The sequence below is a fragment of the Microchirus variegatus genome (genome assembly GCF_963457635.1).
Source record: "Microchirus variegatus genome assembly, chromosome: 6".
Lineage (NCBI taxonomy): Eukaryota > Metazoa > Chordata > Actinopteri > Pleuronectiformes > Soleidae > Microchirus > Microchirus variegatus.
The window spans coordinates 11,950,714-11,970,068 of NC_139807.1; the positions used below are offsets into that span (position 1 = coordinate 11,950,714).

The window sequence follows — 19,355 nt, forward strand, 5'->3', positions numbered from 1 at the left end:
GAGCTTGACAAAGTCTCTAACTTGGTTACTACATAATTTTATATCTTCACAATTTTGTCTTTAAAGTACTTTGCTAGCTTAATATAAAATAACTGCATTGACTGCATTAGTTTTCCAATTTATGTGTCAGACAGATATTTCATAGAGCATATAGAATCATACACATCATTTCCTCTGCTCTTTAAAAATGAGTCGGCTATCTACACAAAAGTTGGCTCTTCTCTGTTCCTGCATAATCAGTATGACTACTTTCTTCCTAGACGGAGGCAAAATTAGCATTTGCAAACTTAATAAGCGTAAGATTGCATACCCCTAGGGACACGGTCACACTTAACATTCAAAATGTATCTTCCCCAATTAACATATTAAAGACATTCGCTAGTGTGTTGCTGTAAAAACAACAAAACATCCAACAACCACGGGACTTTTTCATTGCTCTCATAGAACCCTAAATGATTTGTTTTCATTATACCTTTTAGATGTACATAAGTCATACAAATTCCGTACACAATAGCAAAATAAACCATTTAAGTATGGATTTCTGTCATTGCCTATTATGATATATGCTTTTTACTTGTATCATTTTTATCACATGCAAAATGAACAATCAATTGTGCCTTAAAAGCTTTATCTTTATCTCTTTATCTCAGTTGATCTTATTTAGAAAAAAATATTTTAATATAATCTTTATAGTTACTGTTATCCTTGCCACACCACCTGTACAGATTTCAACATGTTGGAAAACGTTGCCTTTTTCGTAAATATTGAAAATGCAAATATTTCCTGCTGCCTTTTAGGTGAAGTTTCAGTTTTCTAACACCAGGTGTCTCCCAGGGGCTCTCAACATAGTCCAGTGTTTGTCTCGCTCTACGTGTATTAATCTCAAATATAGGATATAGAATACAGAAGGACAAATGATGTTTGAAAACATAACCATACATCAAGTATTAAGTTAAGTTGAAATCATTGTTTCATGTGTCCAAATGTCTGCAGGAAACAACTAAATGTGTTGAGTTTTAGTTCAAGCCTTGTATTATTTATAAATGCAGATAATTTTGATGCACAGCTATTCCTACTTGTCAATAATAATGCATTAACAACTGTTAGAGTAGACTGTTTATGGTGTTTTAAATGATAAGCCCTTAACTTGCCTTGCTTCACTGATGTGAGGGAAGTGTTTGAGATCCTGGTCAACACCGTGAAAGACTCCAAAGCTGAAAACCACTTCTTGTCCTTGATGCAGCACCTGTTGTTGATCCGTAATGACTATTTGGCCAGGTAACGCATATGCACACAGTACACAAATTTACATGTTAATATTCTCTCACACTTGCTCCTGCTCACACATCTGGTATGTTGACATAATTCTTTTTTTTTTTTTAACAGATGAGGTTTGCTTTAGTCATTATTGTGATGAGGGTGTCTTTTAATCAAAACTGAAATCAAAATTACAATATGGCCAATTTATCAATGACTGTGTGTCAAACATAATTACTCTTTTCGATCTTTATAGCACCTTTTCTAGTAGCGCAGCACAACGCAGTTATTTTGCGTTTTCATTAGCATTTGTTCCTGGCACTTTTTTTTTTCAAGTACCTGCTCTGGCGAGGTTCCAAGCCAGCTGAGCTGACACTATGCATGACAGACTGCCAGGCCACTGATTGGTCAGAGTGACGTCTGGCTCAAGAATCAAGAACGATGCCAAACTTTAGATCAGTTAGAAAGTTAAAAATGTGGGTTAATCTTCAACAATTACCAAGGACATGTCTAAAATCTCAATATTTAACAGAGGAGTCTGATGTATTTAGCGACAGCGCTGCTGAAAGCCTGCGATCACGACTGGCATTGTATTTCAACTCGGTGTCAAGCGGAAACTGTGCTCCGGTTTTGGAGGAAGTACTGAACAAATATTTTTGATTTTCTAATTCTAATGATTCAGTTACACCGAAAACAACTGCTTTACAAGTCACTAGTATGTGTGTCATGTTTAAAACAAAGTCATGGCAGTTTCATGCAGCTGTGCAGCGATGAGGTACTATATTGTAATGGAAAACTAACCAAACTGTGTAGAGCCGAGGTGAGGCAAGCTTAGACCATGTAGTGGAATCTCTTTACACTTAATTTGCTATAAAGCTTTGGAAGATGTTTAATTTAAATAATAATCAACCACAATATTCTAAAAAAAAAGCTGCATGTAACACAATGCAAAGCTGTGGGTTCCTTCACAGTACGGATAGCAGTGATATATATAAAAAGCCAAAATTACCATGACAAAGGGATAAAGAAATGCATTTTTGAAGTTGACACTCCTCATCCACCCCTCTCCCTCCTCTTAGCCTATCCTTTTATTTGCTGGTTGTTTTCTTGAGCACTGCTCCAAATCTGTGAAATGAATACATGCAATGAAGTCCAATTCCATTCTCCTCACCCAAAGAATTCAAATGACTTTCCCTGTGTCCTCTGTAGACCTTGGGGATTTAGTTATAGAAACTTAGGAGAACTGAGGAGAGAATGACTTAACGACGATGAGTAAAGTAAACGGTGTGTGCAGTTGTGCACATTTATGTCCACTTTAACACACAAACACACAAATGATTTCTTCACATGCTATCACATTACGTGCAGGCCTGAACATATTTCAGTCGAGTTAGTTGTGTTTTCCTGTCTTGTCCTGATGGCGGACAAGGAAATTGTGGTGTATTTTTAGCACAGTTTGGGGAATAAACTGTGAGAATGGAAAAGGTAAGTTGGCACAAACAGCTGGTCCCAGCCAAAGTATTTTTAGCTCCTCTTCTATCTCTTCCATCCTTCCTTTTCTGTAATCCTGCATTCTCCAGCCAGGTGAACACATTATACGCAGTCTGTAATGCACTCCACACAGAGAGTGGGAGGGAGAGCTGCAGAGTGACAGAAAATACAGCTTGGTAATTACAGAGATGAAAAGAGAATGTAGGCGGAGGGTGAGACAATAATGAAAAAGAAATTGGGAGTTGAGGTAAATTGCTAGGTAGATGCTGAGAGAATGAGGGAGGTATGTACACAGAATGGAAGAGTTAGCATTTATGTCAGAATGAATGATGGAGAACCTGCTGTTTTGCTTTTTTTTTATTCTTTGTACAGCTGTATTTTAATCTCAAGTTGAGATGGAGTTTCCACCTTATACCTTTTTTTTTAAAAATATAAATGATCATACTTAAATTCCTGCACAGACTTTGTAATACTACATAATGTTTGTCTTCTTAGATGATTGACATCAGTACATTTGGATTTGTGTTTGTCAAAATTTGTGCAGCTGTATGTCTACTAACAACTTGAATCCTGACATACCATCTAAATGTGCTACATTCAGGAATGAAGCTGTTATCAGGATTGTTGAAATTTAGGAATTCAGACACACAAAAGTATATTTCACTTTGAATCTGTTTTCCAAAAGGACACTAGATGTCTCTCTTGCTCCACCAATAAATCTACCCTTGAAGTGTAGTGAAGGATTGGAACAAGTGTAGAGAGAGATAGGGTGACAAAGAGAGATGGGTAATGCAGGGGGGGCGCATATACACACACACACAGAATAAATAAAGTATTGAGTTTGTGAATCTGGCAGCATCTAATGGGGTCAGGGAATAAGACACCTCTAAAATTGAGTGTCTGTGTGAAGCTCAGTTGATCAGACCCGGTGCTGGGTATACACCAACACACTCACAAACGCAGTCGCACACAATCAATCTTTGTGACAAGAAACTCAAACTGTCATGCTCACACAGACAGCCAATCTCAGTTACAAAGACAAAGTGACAAGGCATGTGTGTTCACACACTTATCTGGACAAATGAACCCACTTGCTCTTTGTCAGTCCTATTCTTTACTCACAATTTACAATTTACCCTACATGTTTTGGTTGATTAGAGTACTCACTTACATCCATTACATGTTGTAACTTGCAAAATGTATTTTAGAAAGTGAAAGAAATGTTTCCCAGCACTATGTATACAGTCAGCTCTCTAGACTCTTACCCTCCTTCCATGTTTCCTCTCTATTCTTCTAAACTCTATTCTCTGTTTCCTGACACCCCCCCCCCCCCCCACCAGGCCCCAGTACTACAAGGTGATAGACGAATGTATCGCTCAGATCGTGCTTCACAGAAATGGAGCAGACCCTGACTTCAAGTGTCGTAGTCTCAGCCTCAACATTGAAGGCTTGATAGGTGAGTTGATTGACCAGAAAGCACACATGACCACACACATTTCCTTTCTACTCTCCCTATGTGTGTGTGAACTACTGCTACTACTTCTCCAATCACTGGCACAATTCCTGTGTTCCTGTCAATGGCAACATGCCTTCATTTAAGTGAATATCACCACATCACACATGCAGTGGTCTGGTTACACCACAGGGTGGTGCCAGAGTGGGTTTGTGCATTACTTTTGACTGATATTTGCTACAGGTTTTACAGTCATATCTGTGGTCTACATTGCATTAATCAACATTTCATAAGCTAAAAGGTAAAATTTCTCTCTCGTTTTAGATGGTAACTTAAAAGCACTTCTGGTGAATCTATTTACTGTAAATAATAAAAGAGAACACTGGCTCCTAGTACATGTATCTGCAAGTATCTGGTTTGTTTTATTACATGTGAAGAAGATGCAATATTCCTACAAGAAACAGGGGAGATATAAACATTTCTGAGTCAGAAAGTACTGGTACATTTTTGGTTACATTTTAATACTAATGCAAAATGTTGCAATTTATTCAAGTGACTTGGTGGCAGTGGTTTGGACTGATATTCGTAAATATAGATTTTATGAATTTGAGTGAGTAGGATACACCTGATTAGTGTTGTAAAATAAACCAGAGCAGAGTTAGGGGTGCAGGACATGTCTCAAGAGTTCAATACTCCTTTATGGCAGATCTCTGTTGCTCAACACAGGAGGTTCTAATTGCATTGCTTCTAAATGTGTCTTGACAAACACACACACACACACGCACAGGCTGGCTGGCCTCCTTTAAGACTGCCAGAGTTATCGGTGTAAAGCAGCCCAATTCTGCCCTGCATACATTATTTAGTGTTTTTCTTTGAACTCTGAAATTCAGCACAGTTTTCCCCACATTCTGTCTCACTTAGTGCTCTCTTTCTGAAGTTTGTCCCATTTAGTCCAGCCACCATGAGAGAAGTAACACCCCCTCCATTACCCATCCAATAACCATGTGCCATGTACTTGCACACAAATGCACACTCTGAAATTGGATGGGTTGGCATTTTATTGTGAAGTTCTGTCATGCAGAAAGATTTTTTTCTTTGGTTTGTTGACGAGACCTTCTAGACTTAGAGAATCTGGAATAGTTTCAGCTCCTTCTTCCACAGGCGATAATTTCACAGCAGCTAACGAATCTCATTTTGTTTCATCTGTTTCATCTACTTTCTTAAATAATATCTACATTTTCCAGTTTAGCTTTTTACAGCTCTTCTGAGTCTTCGATCTATCTCCTTGATTTTCCTCCTGGGCATCATGATTATCTGTCTTTGATCCAGTGACTATGTGGTATTCATCTTCATGTTAATTAGCTCCTTTACTGCACATACTTGTTAAGCCCTTTGGCACTTAAGCACCTATAGACCCTGCTATTATTCATTAAAAGTATACCATTGGTTAGTCTGTGTCCTTATCACCCTGTCCTTTGTCAAGCAGAATATCTTATAATGAGATTATTCTCTGGCTGTTTTATGGTGGGTTTTTTCAGTCTTGCAAAATAGGCACTGGCTAAAAGATTGTCTAATGAACTGTGTGAGGTGTGTTTTTCCATAGAGGAAAACAAGTGAGAATTTAAAGAGTGATTTCTGGAGAATTACTCAGGCTATTGCAGGACATCGAGTAGTGTGATAAGAGAAAAAATATGAGGATAGGTTGGAAAAGTGTTTATGTGCTTGTTTGTGTGTACACATCATGTGCCAAACTGAAGATTGCAATGTCTCTATGGCCAGACTTATCGTTTCAATCAACCTTTTAACCATTTTTTCCCTCACTTTGCTTCTGTCCTTGATTGGTCTGCAGATAACATGGTGGACCAGACCAAGGTGGAAACCAGTGAAGCTAAGGCTACTGAGCTGGAGAAGAAGGTGAAATACACACGGATCATAAATACACACATATAACACACCACACACAGAGAAGCACACAAGCCATTACGGTCATATAGACACAACAGAAATTTGTACATTGTAAGCTTACACTTGTACCCCTCATACGTGTACGCTCACATACAACACAACTACATCATAATGAAATTGTATGCATCCAGTGTCTGAAAGAGGCCCAGAGGGTAAATGAATCAACATCCACATGTCTGACAAACCTAGACACGTATTTTTACTGACTATCAACACACACACACACACACACACACACACACACACACACACACACACACACACACACACACACACACACACACACACACACACACACACACACACACACGAGGGGGGTAAATGCCTTGATTGCACCATGCTGCTACTCTGATGTTTCAGTCCGAGTGACAGAATAATTGCCAGGAGGGAGGTAAAACTAGCTTTCATTCTGGCTCATGAAAAGATACACAGACTGATGCGGGATCACATCCATCCACACGCACACACACACACACACACACACACACACACACACACACACACACAAATACACATTACATGAACACACTCAGATTAATATTTGTTGACCACACGCCATAGTGCGAGTTGAGCATGAAGGGGTAATTGCAGGCAGTCTCTTTGGCAGGAATTTAGGATGAGGCTGTCCGGACACCGACAGTGAGAGTAACAGATCTGCTGTTTGCCAATTAAACAGCGGTGTGTGTGTTCATGTATTCATCCATTTAAACAATCCTAGGCTGTTTGTCAAGTAAAAATCTTTAAAAAAATAATGAAAGTTGGAAAATTAAATGTGGGCGTAAGGTGGGTCTCCCATTTATTTTTCCGTTATGGATGTGAAGTCTTAAAAATTGACGTGAGAAATGAGCTCATACAAGTGCACTGAAGCATCCTAACTCAATAATTGACACTAATTTGCAGTGTGAATTATACAATGTAACTGAAAGCACTAGATTGCAGGAAATGGCTCCTGCTGGTCTTTGAGAAATGTAAACTGCTGCATTTTCAAGAGGCTAAAAGTATATGCATGCCAGCACATTTGCACCCATATCTCTTTCAGAAAAAACTCACTGGTGTGCTGGTAGGATTTTACTACATTTGATCGATTTGATACATTTCTCCTAAATCATCCTCCAAATGGCTCATAAAACAATTTGGCTTTTGAAGTCTACTTCATTTTACTTACCCTCTATTTCACAACAGTCCTGGAAATGTGTTTTTGTAGTCATACTCATTATGACTAATGTCAGGTTGATTTTTAAATCAACTCTGTTAGATGCAGAGGTTCTCCAAAGAAGAGGGAAGATACTTTTTTAACAGCTGGACCTATCTATCATATGCAGGACATAATCTAGAAAGGACACACAAATAGCTTAATGTTCATTACACAGCATACCAGGGACACCACTTTCAACAATGTGGCATGGTATTTGTACAGTCAAGTTACTACTGGAGTATGTTTTTGTACCCCTGTGAAATAATATCAAATGCCCTTTAAAAATTGTAGTTGGACTCATTATGACTAATGTCAGGTTGATTTTTAAATCAACTCTGTTAGATGCAGAGGTTCTCCAAAGAAGAGGGAAGATACTTTTTTAACAGCTGGACCTATCTATCATATGCAGGACATAATCTAGAAAGGACACACAAATAGCTTAATGTTCATTACACAGCATACCAGGGACACCACTTTCAACAATGTGGCATGGTATTTGTACAGTCAAGTTACTACTGGAGTATGTTTTTGTACCCCTGTGAAATAATATCAAATGCCCTTTAAAAATTGTAGTTGGACTCATTATGACTAATGTCAGGTTGATTTTTAAATCAACTCTGTTAGATGCAGAGGTTCTCCAAAGAAGAGGGAAGATACTTTTTTAACAGCTGGACCTATCTATCATATGCAGGACATAATCTAGAAAGGACACACAAATAGCTTAATGTTCATTACACAGCATACCAGGGAAACCACTTTCAACAATGTGGCATGGTGTTTGTACAGTCAAGTTACTACTGGAGTATGTTTTTGTACCCCTGTGAAATAATATCAAATGCCCTTTAAAAATTGTAGTTGGACATTAGACAAGTAAAAAAAATGAAGGAAATTAACCTGCCTATTTTTCTCTTTGTCTTTGTGTGTAATTAGCTTGATGCAGAGTTGACATCACGCCACGAGTTACAGGTGGAGCTTAAGAAACTGGAGGGTGACTACGAGCAGAAGCTACGGGACCTGGGCCAAGAGAAGGAACAGCTGGCTTCTTCTAAGCAGGAGCAAGAAAAGGAAAACCAGGGACTGCAACAACAGCTCAGCACTCTGAAACAGCAGGTACACACAGACACATATGCACACCCACCTGTTACTGTGAGCTGTTATGCCCCATTAAATTATTTTTAAAATAAGTCAAACACAAATGTGTTTATCATTCTTACTGTCAAGTGTTGAGCCTTAATGTGACAATTCCATCTAACAGGTTCTTGATTTTTGTCTTAATGAACCCATTTTTTCTGCATGTACTTTATAGTGATACCTCCAAAGTTATAAACATTTATGGTATTAATGATGCTGAATCAAAAGAACAGAGTCACCAACAGACTCTGTGATAAACTGGCAGAACCTACAAAATAGCCACAATAGCCATAGTCACAAATGTGAACTATCTCTCTCTCTCTCACACACACACACACACACACACACACACACACACACACACACACACACACACACACACACACACACACACACACACAATTTTCCCAGAAAATGACCAGTTAACTTTCAAACTGTGACTGTAACTTTGCAAGATCACAATGTCACAGATGTAAAAATCACAGACAAGGACATCGTCCCTTAGATAAGGAATGACCACCAGACATGTTCCACACTGAGTGGAGGCAGACTCGGAAGAGTTTGGATATCAGGGCATTGCTATGTCGAGGAGACACTGTGTGATTAAATGCATGGGCAAGGTCCCTCTTTAAGAACAAAACGTTTGTACATAATCTAAACATAAACATAAACGCTCCAGTATCTAACAACCTGTCCAACAAATGCGGAGGGAAGCGACTTTCACCTGCTTGGGTCCCTACCAAAGCATGTATGTGTGTGCATGTCATTTGGAGAAGCTCTGATGCACTGCATACACACACACAGCACACAAAGACATGTTTTAGTCGGGACCAAAGATGAATTAATATCAGTTCTTTACACATTTGAACAGGTGATTTGGTACATTTGGATTTGGAGTGTTTATGTTTATGTTTATATTCTGCACATACACTGGAGCAATGGAATGTAGCTGAGTTTTACATGATTCAAAACCAAATTTTAAAAACATTTTTCCTTGTTCAAATTTGGCAAGGTGGCGTCGGAACACATATTTTGGTGTGGTGACAGCCTATATTCATGAATTGAAACCACATATCACATAATCACAAGACCATGAAATGATACAGATTTGTTTTATACTGAGAACGCACACACACAAAATAAACTTTGGCAAAAGCTGCAAGTGGTAAAATATTTCAAGGTTTAGATAAATGTAAGATTATGCAAATCTAAGCACACAACTGTCCAAGATAACATCCATGCACACCCACACAAACACTGAAGCCTCCTGGCTTTAAATGCTAGTGTAGCATGAAAAGAAGAAACAAACTTCAATATTGGGTTGAACCCAAATCTTCCAGAGAAATAATTAAGACACAAAAATGGAAAGTGGTGAAATGAAAGTATAGTCAGTAAATAAAGATGAATAACTGGAGGGCATTGCCAGGATACTGTGTCTGTTTTTGTGCGTGTCTCTGTTCACATACAGTGGTCGAGGCAAAGATGAGTATTGTTTAGCTGTCAGTGTCCTGCTGCCGTGCAAGCTGGACTCCACCTCAGAGTTACACCCCAACTCACAGTTGCACCAAGTGACCTAGAACCATGTGTGTGTGACCAATGCCAGCAGTCATCTTCTCCACATGCAAAATCTCAAACACATAAAGACACATATGTAGATGCAGTTGTCCAAAGCATAAACAGCATCATGTGCCAAGCATCAAAAAAGCTTCTCATACTAAGCTGGCTCATTTTCTCTGTGTTTGAGGCACTGCCCATCAAAGATTTCTTCACACATAGAGATGTCTTACTATTTGACTGTGATGCTGTGCCCAACTCTTCATCTGCTGCCTGACTAAGAAAGCCTGCCTCAGAGACCCTTTATGCCAGTTACCGTCTTATTTTCAAAGTCAGAGGATACGGCAAAATTGATTATGTTTACTTATTTTACACACGTAAAAACACATTTAGTATTTATTTGATCTTCCACACATGCACTCTTTAAATCACATACATGATATTCTCCTTTTAATATAGCTGCTCAATGACTTGGACTGCTTTCTCAAGAATTGTTGCCTGGCTGATAAATACTTTAATCAATATTTCAGTGTTGAAATAGAAATTTCACCCTCACTTTTAATGTAAACGTTTGTCTTCCTTCCTCTCTCTCTCTCGCTCACACACACACACACACATACATATACATATACACACACACACACATATACACATTTTTTCCCCTCTTCATTTTGTTCTCAATTTCTTCAGCATCTCTCACCAAACCCAGTCCTGCCCAGGCTTTAATCTCTGGCAGTGTAACATTTTTCTGCTCTTTGTTCCTTTTTTCTCCTCCCAAAACTAATCACCCTGTTGGCATTGCAATTCATTGGAAATAGCCAAATCTATTCAAAATTAATGTCCCATCAAAGAAAAAACGGCAACCGACAGTAACAGCAAGATAGAATGATAAATGACTTTAAATGTTTAACCATACAGCATACATTAGTATCAGGGGTGGGAATTACAGAGTAACTCATGATAACATATAATATATGTGATGAATGTCCAACAATTACAATAATATTACAATGCAGCAATTCTGTGGTACTTGATTTATTGCAAGACAATTACCTCAGAATGTTTCTCACCAAAGTATATGAAATGTCCCCAGCAAGGTTTGATTTTGGAGGAGCTGTATACATTTCACCATTGTCCTTGTCATTATTCTGCGTTCAACTTCTTTTTTTGCCAGTTAACTTTCCTTTTCATGTTGCCTTCATTTCTATGCTAAACCATGCGATTTATATTTAGCATGCGATATATGAGAAACACAACGAGGCACAGCAAAACACTGCTCAATGTGGGGCCCTTTTCACTGCTGCACCACACATGCTTCGGGATGAGCTGAAGAAGTACTGTGGTAGTTACCTTAACAGAGAACACATCTGAGGGTACCAAGCAGGTGTACTGTTACACTGACATACACACGGCTTTACCACTCCCTTTTCATGCATAAAAATGCTGTTGTATACCGCAAAACAGTTGGAAGTTTTTAATTAATATGTATTATAATTTTTTGGCACTATCGTATGTCAGGATATGAGATATTGGCAAATTGGGATGATGTGGGGCAAATAGTTTGTCCCTAATCACATTCCATGTCCTTTCTTACAGATTGAACAGCTGTCTAAGGATCTGGAGGAGGCCAAGACTAAAGTTGTCACTGTTACAGTTCCTGTCCCAACACCTGGTTTGCCTCCTCCTCCACCCCCACCTCCTCTCCCTGGCCAAAATGTTGGTGTGCCCCCTCCACCTCCACCCCTTCCAGGCCATGCATCCATTCCACCCCCTCCTCCTTTACCAGGTCAAACTGGTATTTATATACCTCCACCACCTCCTTTACCAGGCATGCCAGGACCTCCACCACCTCCACCTCTTCCTGGCATGCCAGGACCCCCACCACCTCCACCTCTGCCTGGCATGCCAGGACCCCCACCACCTCCGCCTCTTCCTGGCATGCCAGGACCCCCACCACCTCCCCCTCTTCCTGGCATGCCAGGACCACCACCTCCACCACCCTTTCCTGGGGGTCCTGGTATCCCACCTCCACCACCAGGCCCAGGCATGCCTCCACCTCCACCGTTTGGCATGGGAGGCTGGGCTGCCCCTGCACCACCTCCATTGCCCTTTGGGCTACAACCTAAGAAAGACTACAAGCCTGAGGTCCAGCTGAAAAGAGCCAACTGGAGCAAGGTCAGTCCTCGGATAGATACTCATTAGTGTTCAAAAAGAGAATACCAAGTTGCCAATTTATCTGCTTATCATTGTCGTACAATATAACAACCCTTTTGCTCTTTAGAAGAACACCTGTGCAAATGTTAAATTTTCTTTCGCCTGATGGGTACTAACAGCTACAAATGTTACACAGCATTGCCAGGAATGTCTCAACCAGCTTAAAACGTTTTTCCCAGTAGAAAAATAGTCTAGAATTGAGAATAATGAATGCCCAAAACACCAGTTTTTCGAACGAGGCACTTCAGACACTACATCCTAACAGATTTATCATTGTGTATTGAGCTCCTTATTATTGCATAAAACTCATGTAAAAACAGAAGAATTTTATTGTAAATAATTCAAACTTAATTTAAAGTTTGGGAGACAAGTTCTAAGATATAATGTGAAATGGCTCTAGGTGGGCTTTTGTGTGAGATGGAGCTTTAATAGTGAAATTCTAACTTAAAGTGACTTCCATGCTGCATACGTGTGTCTCATGACAATGTGCTTCATGTTCTTCTTCCTCTCATCTGTGATGGTTAAAACATCAAAACTGCCCTCTGTCTTTCTTTAGCCTAAAGCTACTCTTTAATGGCTTCAGCAGACTTCATCAGCATTTACTCTCTCTCCCTCCTCCTCCCCCCCTCTCACTTTCTCTCTCTTTCTCTGGTGAGTGTTTGACGAGGCTGTCACAGAAATTGCTTTTTAATAAGCCTTCTTCTTTTAACTGCACCACTGAAAGATAATTAAATTGCTGCTAGAAAGGACAGTGTTCTTTTGTAATTTAAATTAAGGTTTTTTGCTTGGTCCCTTGCTTTCTTTCTCGCTCTTTCAGCTAGTCCTAATATCACATTTCCTTTTCCTACTTTGTCTTTTCCGTCCAACTTCCCCATCCCTTAAGGCTTTGTCCATAATGAAACGTCTGATATCTGTAAATTTACTACCACTGCTTTCCTGCTTGCTCTTTTAATTTTTAATTTCCCTTTTCCCTTGATGAGAATACTGGGAAAGTTGAGGGGAAAAAAAAGAGTTAATTGTGACTAGAATAGAGAATGTGCACAACAAAAGACATAGAGAGGGTGACCGAAGGGTGAAGAAAGGAAGAAGGGAAGTGGAAACCCCTGTTTCTTCACATTTTGTATGTGAAGCTCACAATATGTACCACAAAATGTTATGTTTCACTGTGGAAATATTAGAGGAAATTACTACATGTTTCCACAGTTTCCTTCCTCATACTTGTGCCTTCTCTTTAAGACCAAACTGCTGCCTCTTGTTTTGCATTTTTTGCAAGTGACGGGTGATATTTTGACATTTTTGCACAATTTACATCACATGATACAATTAACAGATTGTTCTATCTAATTCTCTCCTTCTTTCGCCCTCTCTGTACCCATTGGCATTTCCCTCCTAGATCGAACCTAAAGACCTCTCCGAGAGCAGTTTCTGGACCAAAGCAGAAGAGGAACGATTTGAAAAAGATGAGCTCTTTGCCAAACTCACATTGTCCTTCTCCTCGCAGACAAAGAGTGAGTGTCTGTGGATTGTGTGTTCTTACTATTGTGGTTATTTTTTTCCTCTGTAATAAACAATGTCTTTCTCTTCTCCTCACCTCTCCTGTGCTGGAACTATCTCCTCCCAAACTCTATATTACAATGCTCCTGCCCTGCTTCCACCAGGCTCTCGAGGTAAGACTCTCACAAACACACTTCTATTTGTTGTTTTTTTCACACGTCTTCTCTAGCCTTTTTTTCTCTACTCCCTTTCTTTTCTTGGAGGACACACGGCACATTTACATTATTCAGTGATGCTGTGTCAAAAAAAGACCCTCACATGAGTTTATGAATAAACCACCCACACCTGTGTTTGCTCATCTTCTCAATATGCCTGTGACTTGTGCAGAGACAGTGCTTACATCCGGGTGAGATGAATTGGGACTTTGGGACAGAGGGAGAGATGGATAGAGCGATAAGGAGAAGGTCACTGTTGTCCTTTGACTAGCCACCTGCTGTTCTGGCACAAAGCGCTGACACATGGGCATACATTCTCATATGCACACCTGTCCACTCTTATCACCTTGTCCCAGTGTCACTGAGCCTTCTGCTCTAACTCTTCCATATTCATATCATAACCAAGATACCAGGAACTCAGAGACATACAGAGTGTGGGTGTGTATATAATTTCATCTGACCTTCAGATTCAGGCTCAGCACACAAACACACACAGACTCGCTTGTGTCGTATACATCAACAGAAGTGTGCGCAGGCACACATGGCTGACATTAGCTGTAGATGTCATCTAAATGTCAGTGTTGGCAGCTGTCCCATCTGCATTCACCTGTATTGCAAGTCCAACTTCTGCTTGCCATTCCTTAATTTGACCTCTCTAACACCCACCCTCCATCCCCCTGGCCTGTGCACCCACGCTTTCCCTTTTTATTGGCTGAGACAGCAGCCTGTTCTGGTTGATGTCTAATAACCTTTTCTGAGAGCTCACTATAAAGACACTGTGGCCTTTTCATAGACCCACCCCTGTCTGTTTGTCAACTTGTGTGGATGTGTGTGAGAGAGTGAGGGGGAGTGGGGGAGGAGGGGAGAGAGACCTACTGTTTACTGTTCTCTCTGTGTTTGTTTACTGTGCGTGTTTTGAATATGTTGAAGTCACTCACTCATAGATTGAAGCAGAATTTAGATTTTGTTGTGCTGCTATGTAGGTATTATTTGTGAGTGCTCTATTTTTGCCAGATGCCGACGCCTGTGCAATTCTTGACTTGGATTCATTTGGCTGTTATCATAGCTGTTAGCATAATTTTAACCTAAGTAAAACCGAAGTAAAAAAGGAAAATAGTAACCACTTTAACATGGTGATGTTTTTTTTTTTTCATCTTACCATGGCTCGCTTTGTTTCCTGCCACATCTGTGATGTCACACAGGGGTGATACAAGGGTTAGAGGAAAAAAAAAACACCACAGGGCAGAACGACATCTGGCAAAAAGAATGGGATTAATTGCCTTTTTGGCATCTTCACCTGGGTTTTAAAATTCTGAGTTAAACCTGTTACTTTTAGTTTGAAAAAGGCTCAAGAGTGTCCTCACTAAGAATTCGGTATGTTTTTGTGTGAAAACCCATATGTGGTTTAATCCACACTGTCACTGTATAGATACATGCATGTGGATCTGTTGCTGTGCATGCACATAATCCCCATAATTTGCCAGCCCTGGTTATGCAGATTGACCCTTCACCTTGTGTCCTTCCTTCTCTTGCTTAAACACACTGCTCAGGGCCTAATACATTCGTCCTGACCTCCTTATCATTCTCCTTATCTCTCACCTCTGGGAGCCTGGATTTATTCTTTGTCGTCCTCCTCCAGTGCCTTCCATTCCTTGTTTACCCAGCAAGAGCAGGCTGACATCACAACGAGCCTCTGCTGACCTTCCCTCACCCTTCTTCCTCTCCATCAGCTGCCCAGCAGCACAGCTGGGGTTGCACACATACACCCACACCCACACAGAAAATAGACTTTCAGGGGGCTAGTCTGCTCAGGGCAGGGTCAGGGGTGTTGGTGACCTTTGATGCTCGGTGGAAGAGCAGAGATCTGATGGTGGGAGACACACCCTCTGGCTGCGCATGGCTCTCATGGACACAATTGCACCCTTTCTCTTGCACACAGACAGACGCATACACACTACACATATTTAATATTTTTCTCTTTATCTCTGTAGTCAGTTCTGTTTTCAGTATTATCAAACTCAAGCTATGCATCCATGCGTACAGCTCACCACCTACCTTAAACTAAATAGCAAAAAATATATACTCCAATGTAGTTGTTTTGATTCTTTCCTAGATGTATTTACCTCGAGTTGTTTCACCGTTATCCCTTCAGACTGCTAAATTTGCCTGGCAAACAACCGTTGAAGCCAAGGTCATTGTTGGTATAGTGCTGTGCTGCCAAACATCTTATTCACCGTGATAGAAATATGAAACTCAGCTGACATTGGAAATTAGAAGTGTTTGTTTTTCATGTCGATCAAGAAATTAAGTTTTCACTGTCAAGGTTTTCATAAGGTTCACCTTATCAGCTGCGGGAACTGTAATTACTTTCTCGTGCAGGCTGCCTGCAGGTTTTCTTCATGTGGTTCAGTGCATCCACCTTTGTGATTTGGATGGACTATATAGAGGTGGAAGTCTTTGTCTTTCCTGAAACCACTGCATTTTGGGGAAAAAGTAAATGATAATTAGGGCTGGATATCGCTCCTCATTTCCTGAACTGATTCAATTGTGATTCACAAGGTCCCGATTAAATCTTTCAATTCAATTATTTCAGTTTCCATACCAGTTTTACATGGTTATGAAAGAGATTTGCAATATAGTAATGCTGCAAAAATAACTCCATGCATTCATGCCCTCTTTGCTCATCAGAAGACGACAGAAATGATGTTGTTTTGAGGAAGTTGTCCTTCTGACGGACAGAAAGTGGCATGTAAAAGTATTTCTGGTTCTAGTACTGAACCAATCACCAATCTGCAAACTCTCTGCATGACTATCACGGTCAAGTACCACATGATTTCGATTAGCGGTGAGTCAAAATAGCGATTTGGTGATATATCGTCGTCCTTCCCGGTGTAATATGATAATCGATACACCAGGGCACAGATCAATATTTTAATAACCAAATTACGACGCTCTTAAGAAAACAGTCCCTGACAGTTTCACTTGCTGGGTGTCGCTACTTGATGTTTCCTTGTACTGCTCAAATGAATTAGGGAATCTTACCTGGCTGAAGAAGAGGGAGTTTACAGCGGGGTAATGGCTATGTTAAGAGATGCCCCATCCACATTCAATACAGAGACTTTATGCACTTTGTTCTCTATGTTGTGAATAAACAGAAAACTCCACGCATTTAACTTTTCATGAATGTGTTTTCTTCAGTTAGGCAAATGATTGATTGAATCAGAAAATTGTTTTTCTGAACCCAGCCCTAAAGATGATATATTTTAACGAGATCACGTGCTGAATTTGGTTGGGACTATGAATTTGAATGAAGTTGAACAGATGCCCGTCCTCGGATTATTGCAAGCTGTTTCATTACAAGCTCTGCATCTGTGCATGTCTGTCTGATATGATAAAAAATATCTATTTTAACATCCATCCATAGTATTCACAATAGTTTATTTGTCTGCACCTAGACAAATTCCACTGCAGTGTATCTTTGGTGGAGAAACCATGCTATTATAGTGCCATTTTCTGCAGAAAAGACTGTTATTTTTGTTGCATTTTGTGAATCTAAGCTTTTGCAGTCAGAACTGATTTAAGTATTCACGATTGTAAACACAGCTGTTGACATAAGCATGTTCATGTGGCTGTAAAGCAGTTACTTTATCTGGTTTCAGGCAGCAAGCTTATCCCCACACTCTCCCTTTAGTGCTGGTTCTTCCATCCTTTCATACTTCATACTCTTGTTTCTTACCAAGTTATATGCTGTTCTATAGTTACCTGGTTGTTTCAAAAAGTGCAGGATGATTGTGATGAGGTTAGAAGTTTTACTTGGTTCATCCAACATGGGTATATACATATTATACACACTCCGAACTGTTCTTTCCAGTTTTTTACACTCTGTTTGATAGCAGGTGTCTTTGCAGTGGGCACTTCAGATAGGCCAATTAGCAAAAGAATGAGAGAGTGAGATGGAGGAAATGAGGAGGAGGTAGGTGGAAAAAAACAAGAGTGAGCACAGGGAAAGACTGGGCTACAGGGAGCGTTTGTGATTAATTTGATTTGGGAGAGAAAAGAAAGAAAAGGGCCAGGAGCATATATGATTATTAATCCTCATAATGGGAAGATAATTTTCATATCCCAATTCTCCAGCCTTTCCCTCTGTGTTTCAGTCTCTGGCGCCTATGTTCCTGTGGTCTCTTGTAGAAAGGTGACCTATTTTCTCTTTTTTTTGCGTGGCATTTCCCCACTGTGCAAAGGAGGCTTTTTTGATACCATTCACTGAGCATCACTGATGGCCTTTGCTTCCTTGTATATAGACACATTTGCAAATGTATTTGTTGTCAGTGGAAGGGTTTTTGTATCCCCTTTATGTTCTCGAGAGAGTGGGTGGTTGAGCTCAGACACATTTTCAAACCAATTATAATAATGATCTCCCTATGTTCTAAAAAATCAATTTCCTTCTCTGTAGGTATTTGTGCTTGTTTGTGAGTGTGTGTGTTCGTGTATTTTGTTGCAGTTCCCTTTTAAGTGCTGTGTGTATGTGCTTGCTTGACTTGGGTCTCTCTCAAATTGAACAGTAATCAGTTAAAGAGATGAAAGATAAAGTCTATTAGCAATAAAACCCCAAGAGGCATGGTGAATTATAATGCAGTGTTGGTGAACATATCCTTACATTACTTATGCTGCTGAGCTTTTTGACTTGTTTTTTTGACTTGTATTACACTGCACTGATACAAGGTCATTGTTAGTCAGCAAAGAATTTCCATGTAAATGGAATAAGCACACCTTTGCTCTTCCAGCGAAGTTGTTTACGGCATACGGGCCTGATAAATGACAATGAGGAAAGTTATTGTCATATGTCACAGGTGAGAATTGAGAAGTCTTCACCCTGTCTCCTCTTCTGTCATCCCCCATAACCCATACCTAGATTGGCTTTGTTTATGTTTGTCCCCTCTCATCCTCATCCTCATCTCGTAGCCAAACATCATTTGTAAGTTGTTGTCCATGTGTTTGTGTATAATTATGGAGAGCTTAAGACGCATGTTTATGGAATGTGTAGACTCAGAGCTGCCATCTCCTGAGACTGTTTAAAATGCGTACTAATAAAGCACTTACATGACTAAATGAGGAACGGGCACACTCTATTTAGCCACGAGAGTATATGTGCATGCTTGTGCCCTTTTTGCTAAATTAGTATTGGCTTTGAAAAGCTTGTGTAGAATGTGTTTTATGTTCTCTGATTGTGTGTATATCTCTGCGTGTATGTTTGAAGTTGTGTGCCTACAGTAATCGGCTTTGTTAATAAATCATGCAGTGTTCAGGCTGCAGAAGGAAGGGGAAGCAGGTTAATGCAAGGGTTACTAATGCTGTAGCAAGAGCTGGGGAAAAATATTGCACTATT

The 19,355-nt window shown here is 39.9% G+C and overlaps 1 protein-coding gene across 1 annotated transcript in view; it reads left to right on the forward strand.

Moving 5' to 3' along the window:
* diaph1 (diaphanous related formin 1) overlaps positions 1-19,355 on the forward strand; it is a gene marked incomplete at both ends in the record, with an annotated part of 78,250 nt that overhangs the window by 18,796 nt on the left and 40,099 nt on the right. The window contains 6 exon segments of the mRNA XM_083891458.1: positions 1,162-1,278; positions 4,089-4,204; positions 6,051-6,115; positions 8,292-8,471; positions 11,643-12,221; positions 13,654-13,768. Of these exon segments, the coding sequence (XP_083747584.1) occupies positions 1,162-1,278; positions 4,089-4,204; positions 6,051-6,115; positions 8,292-8,471; positions 11,643-12,221; positions 13,654-13,768 (1,172 nt within the window).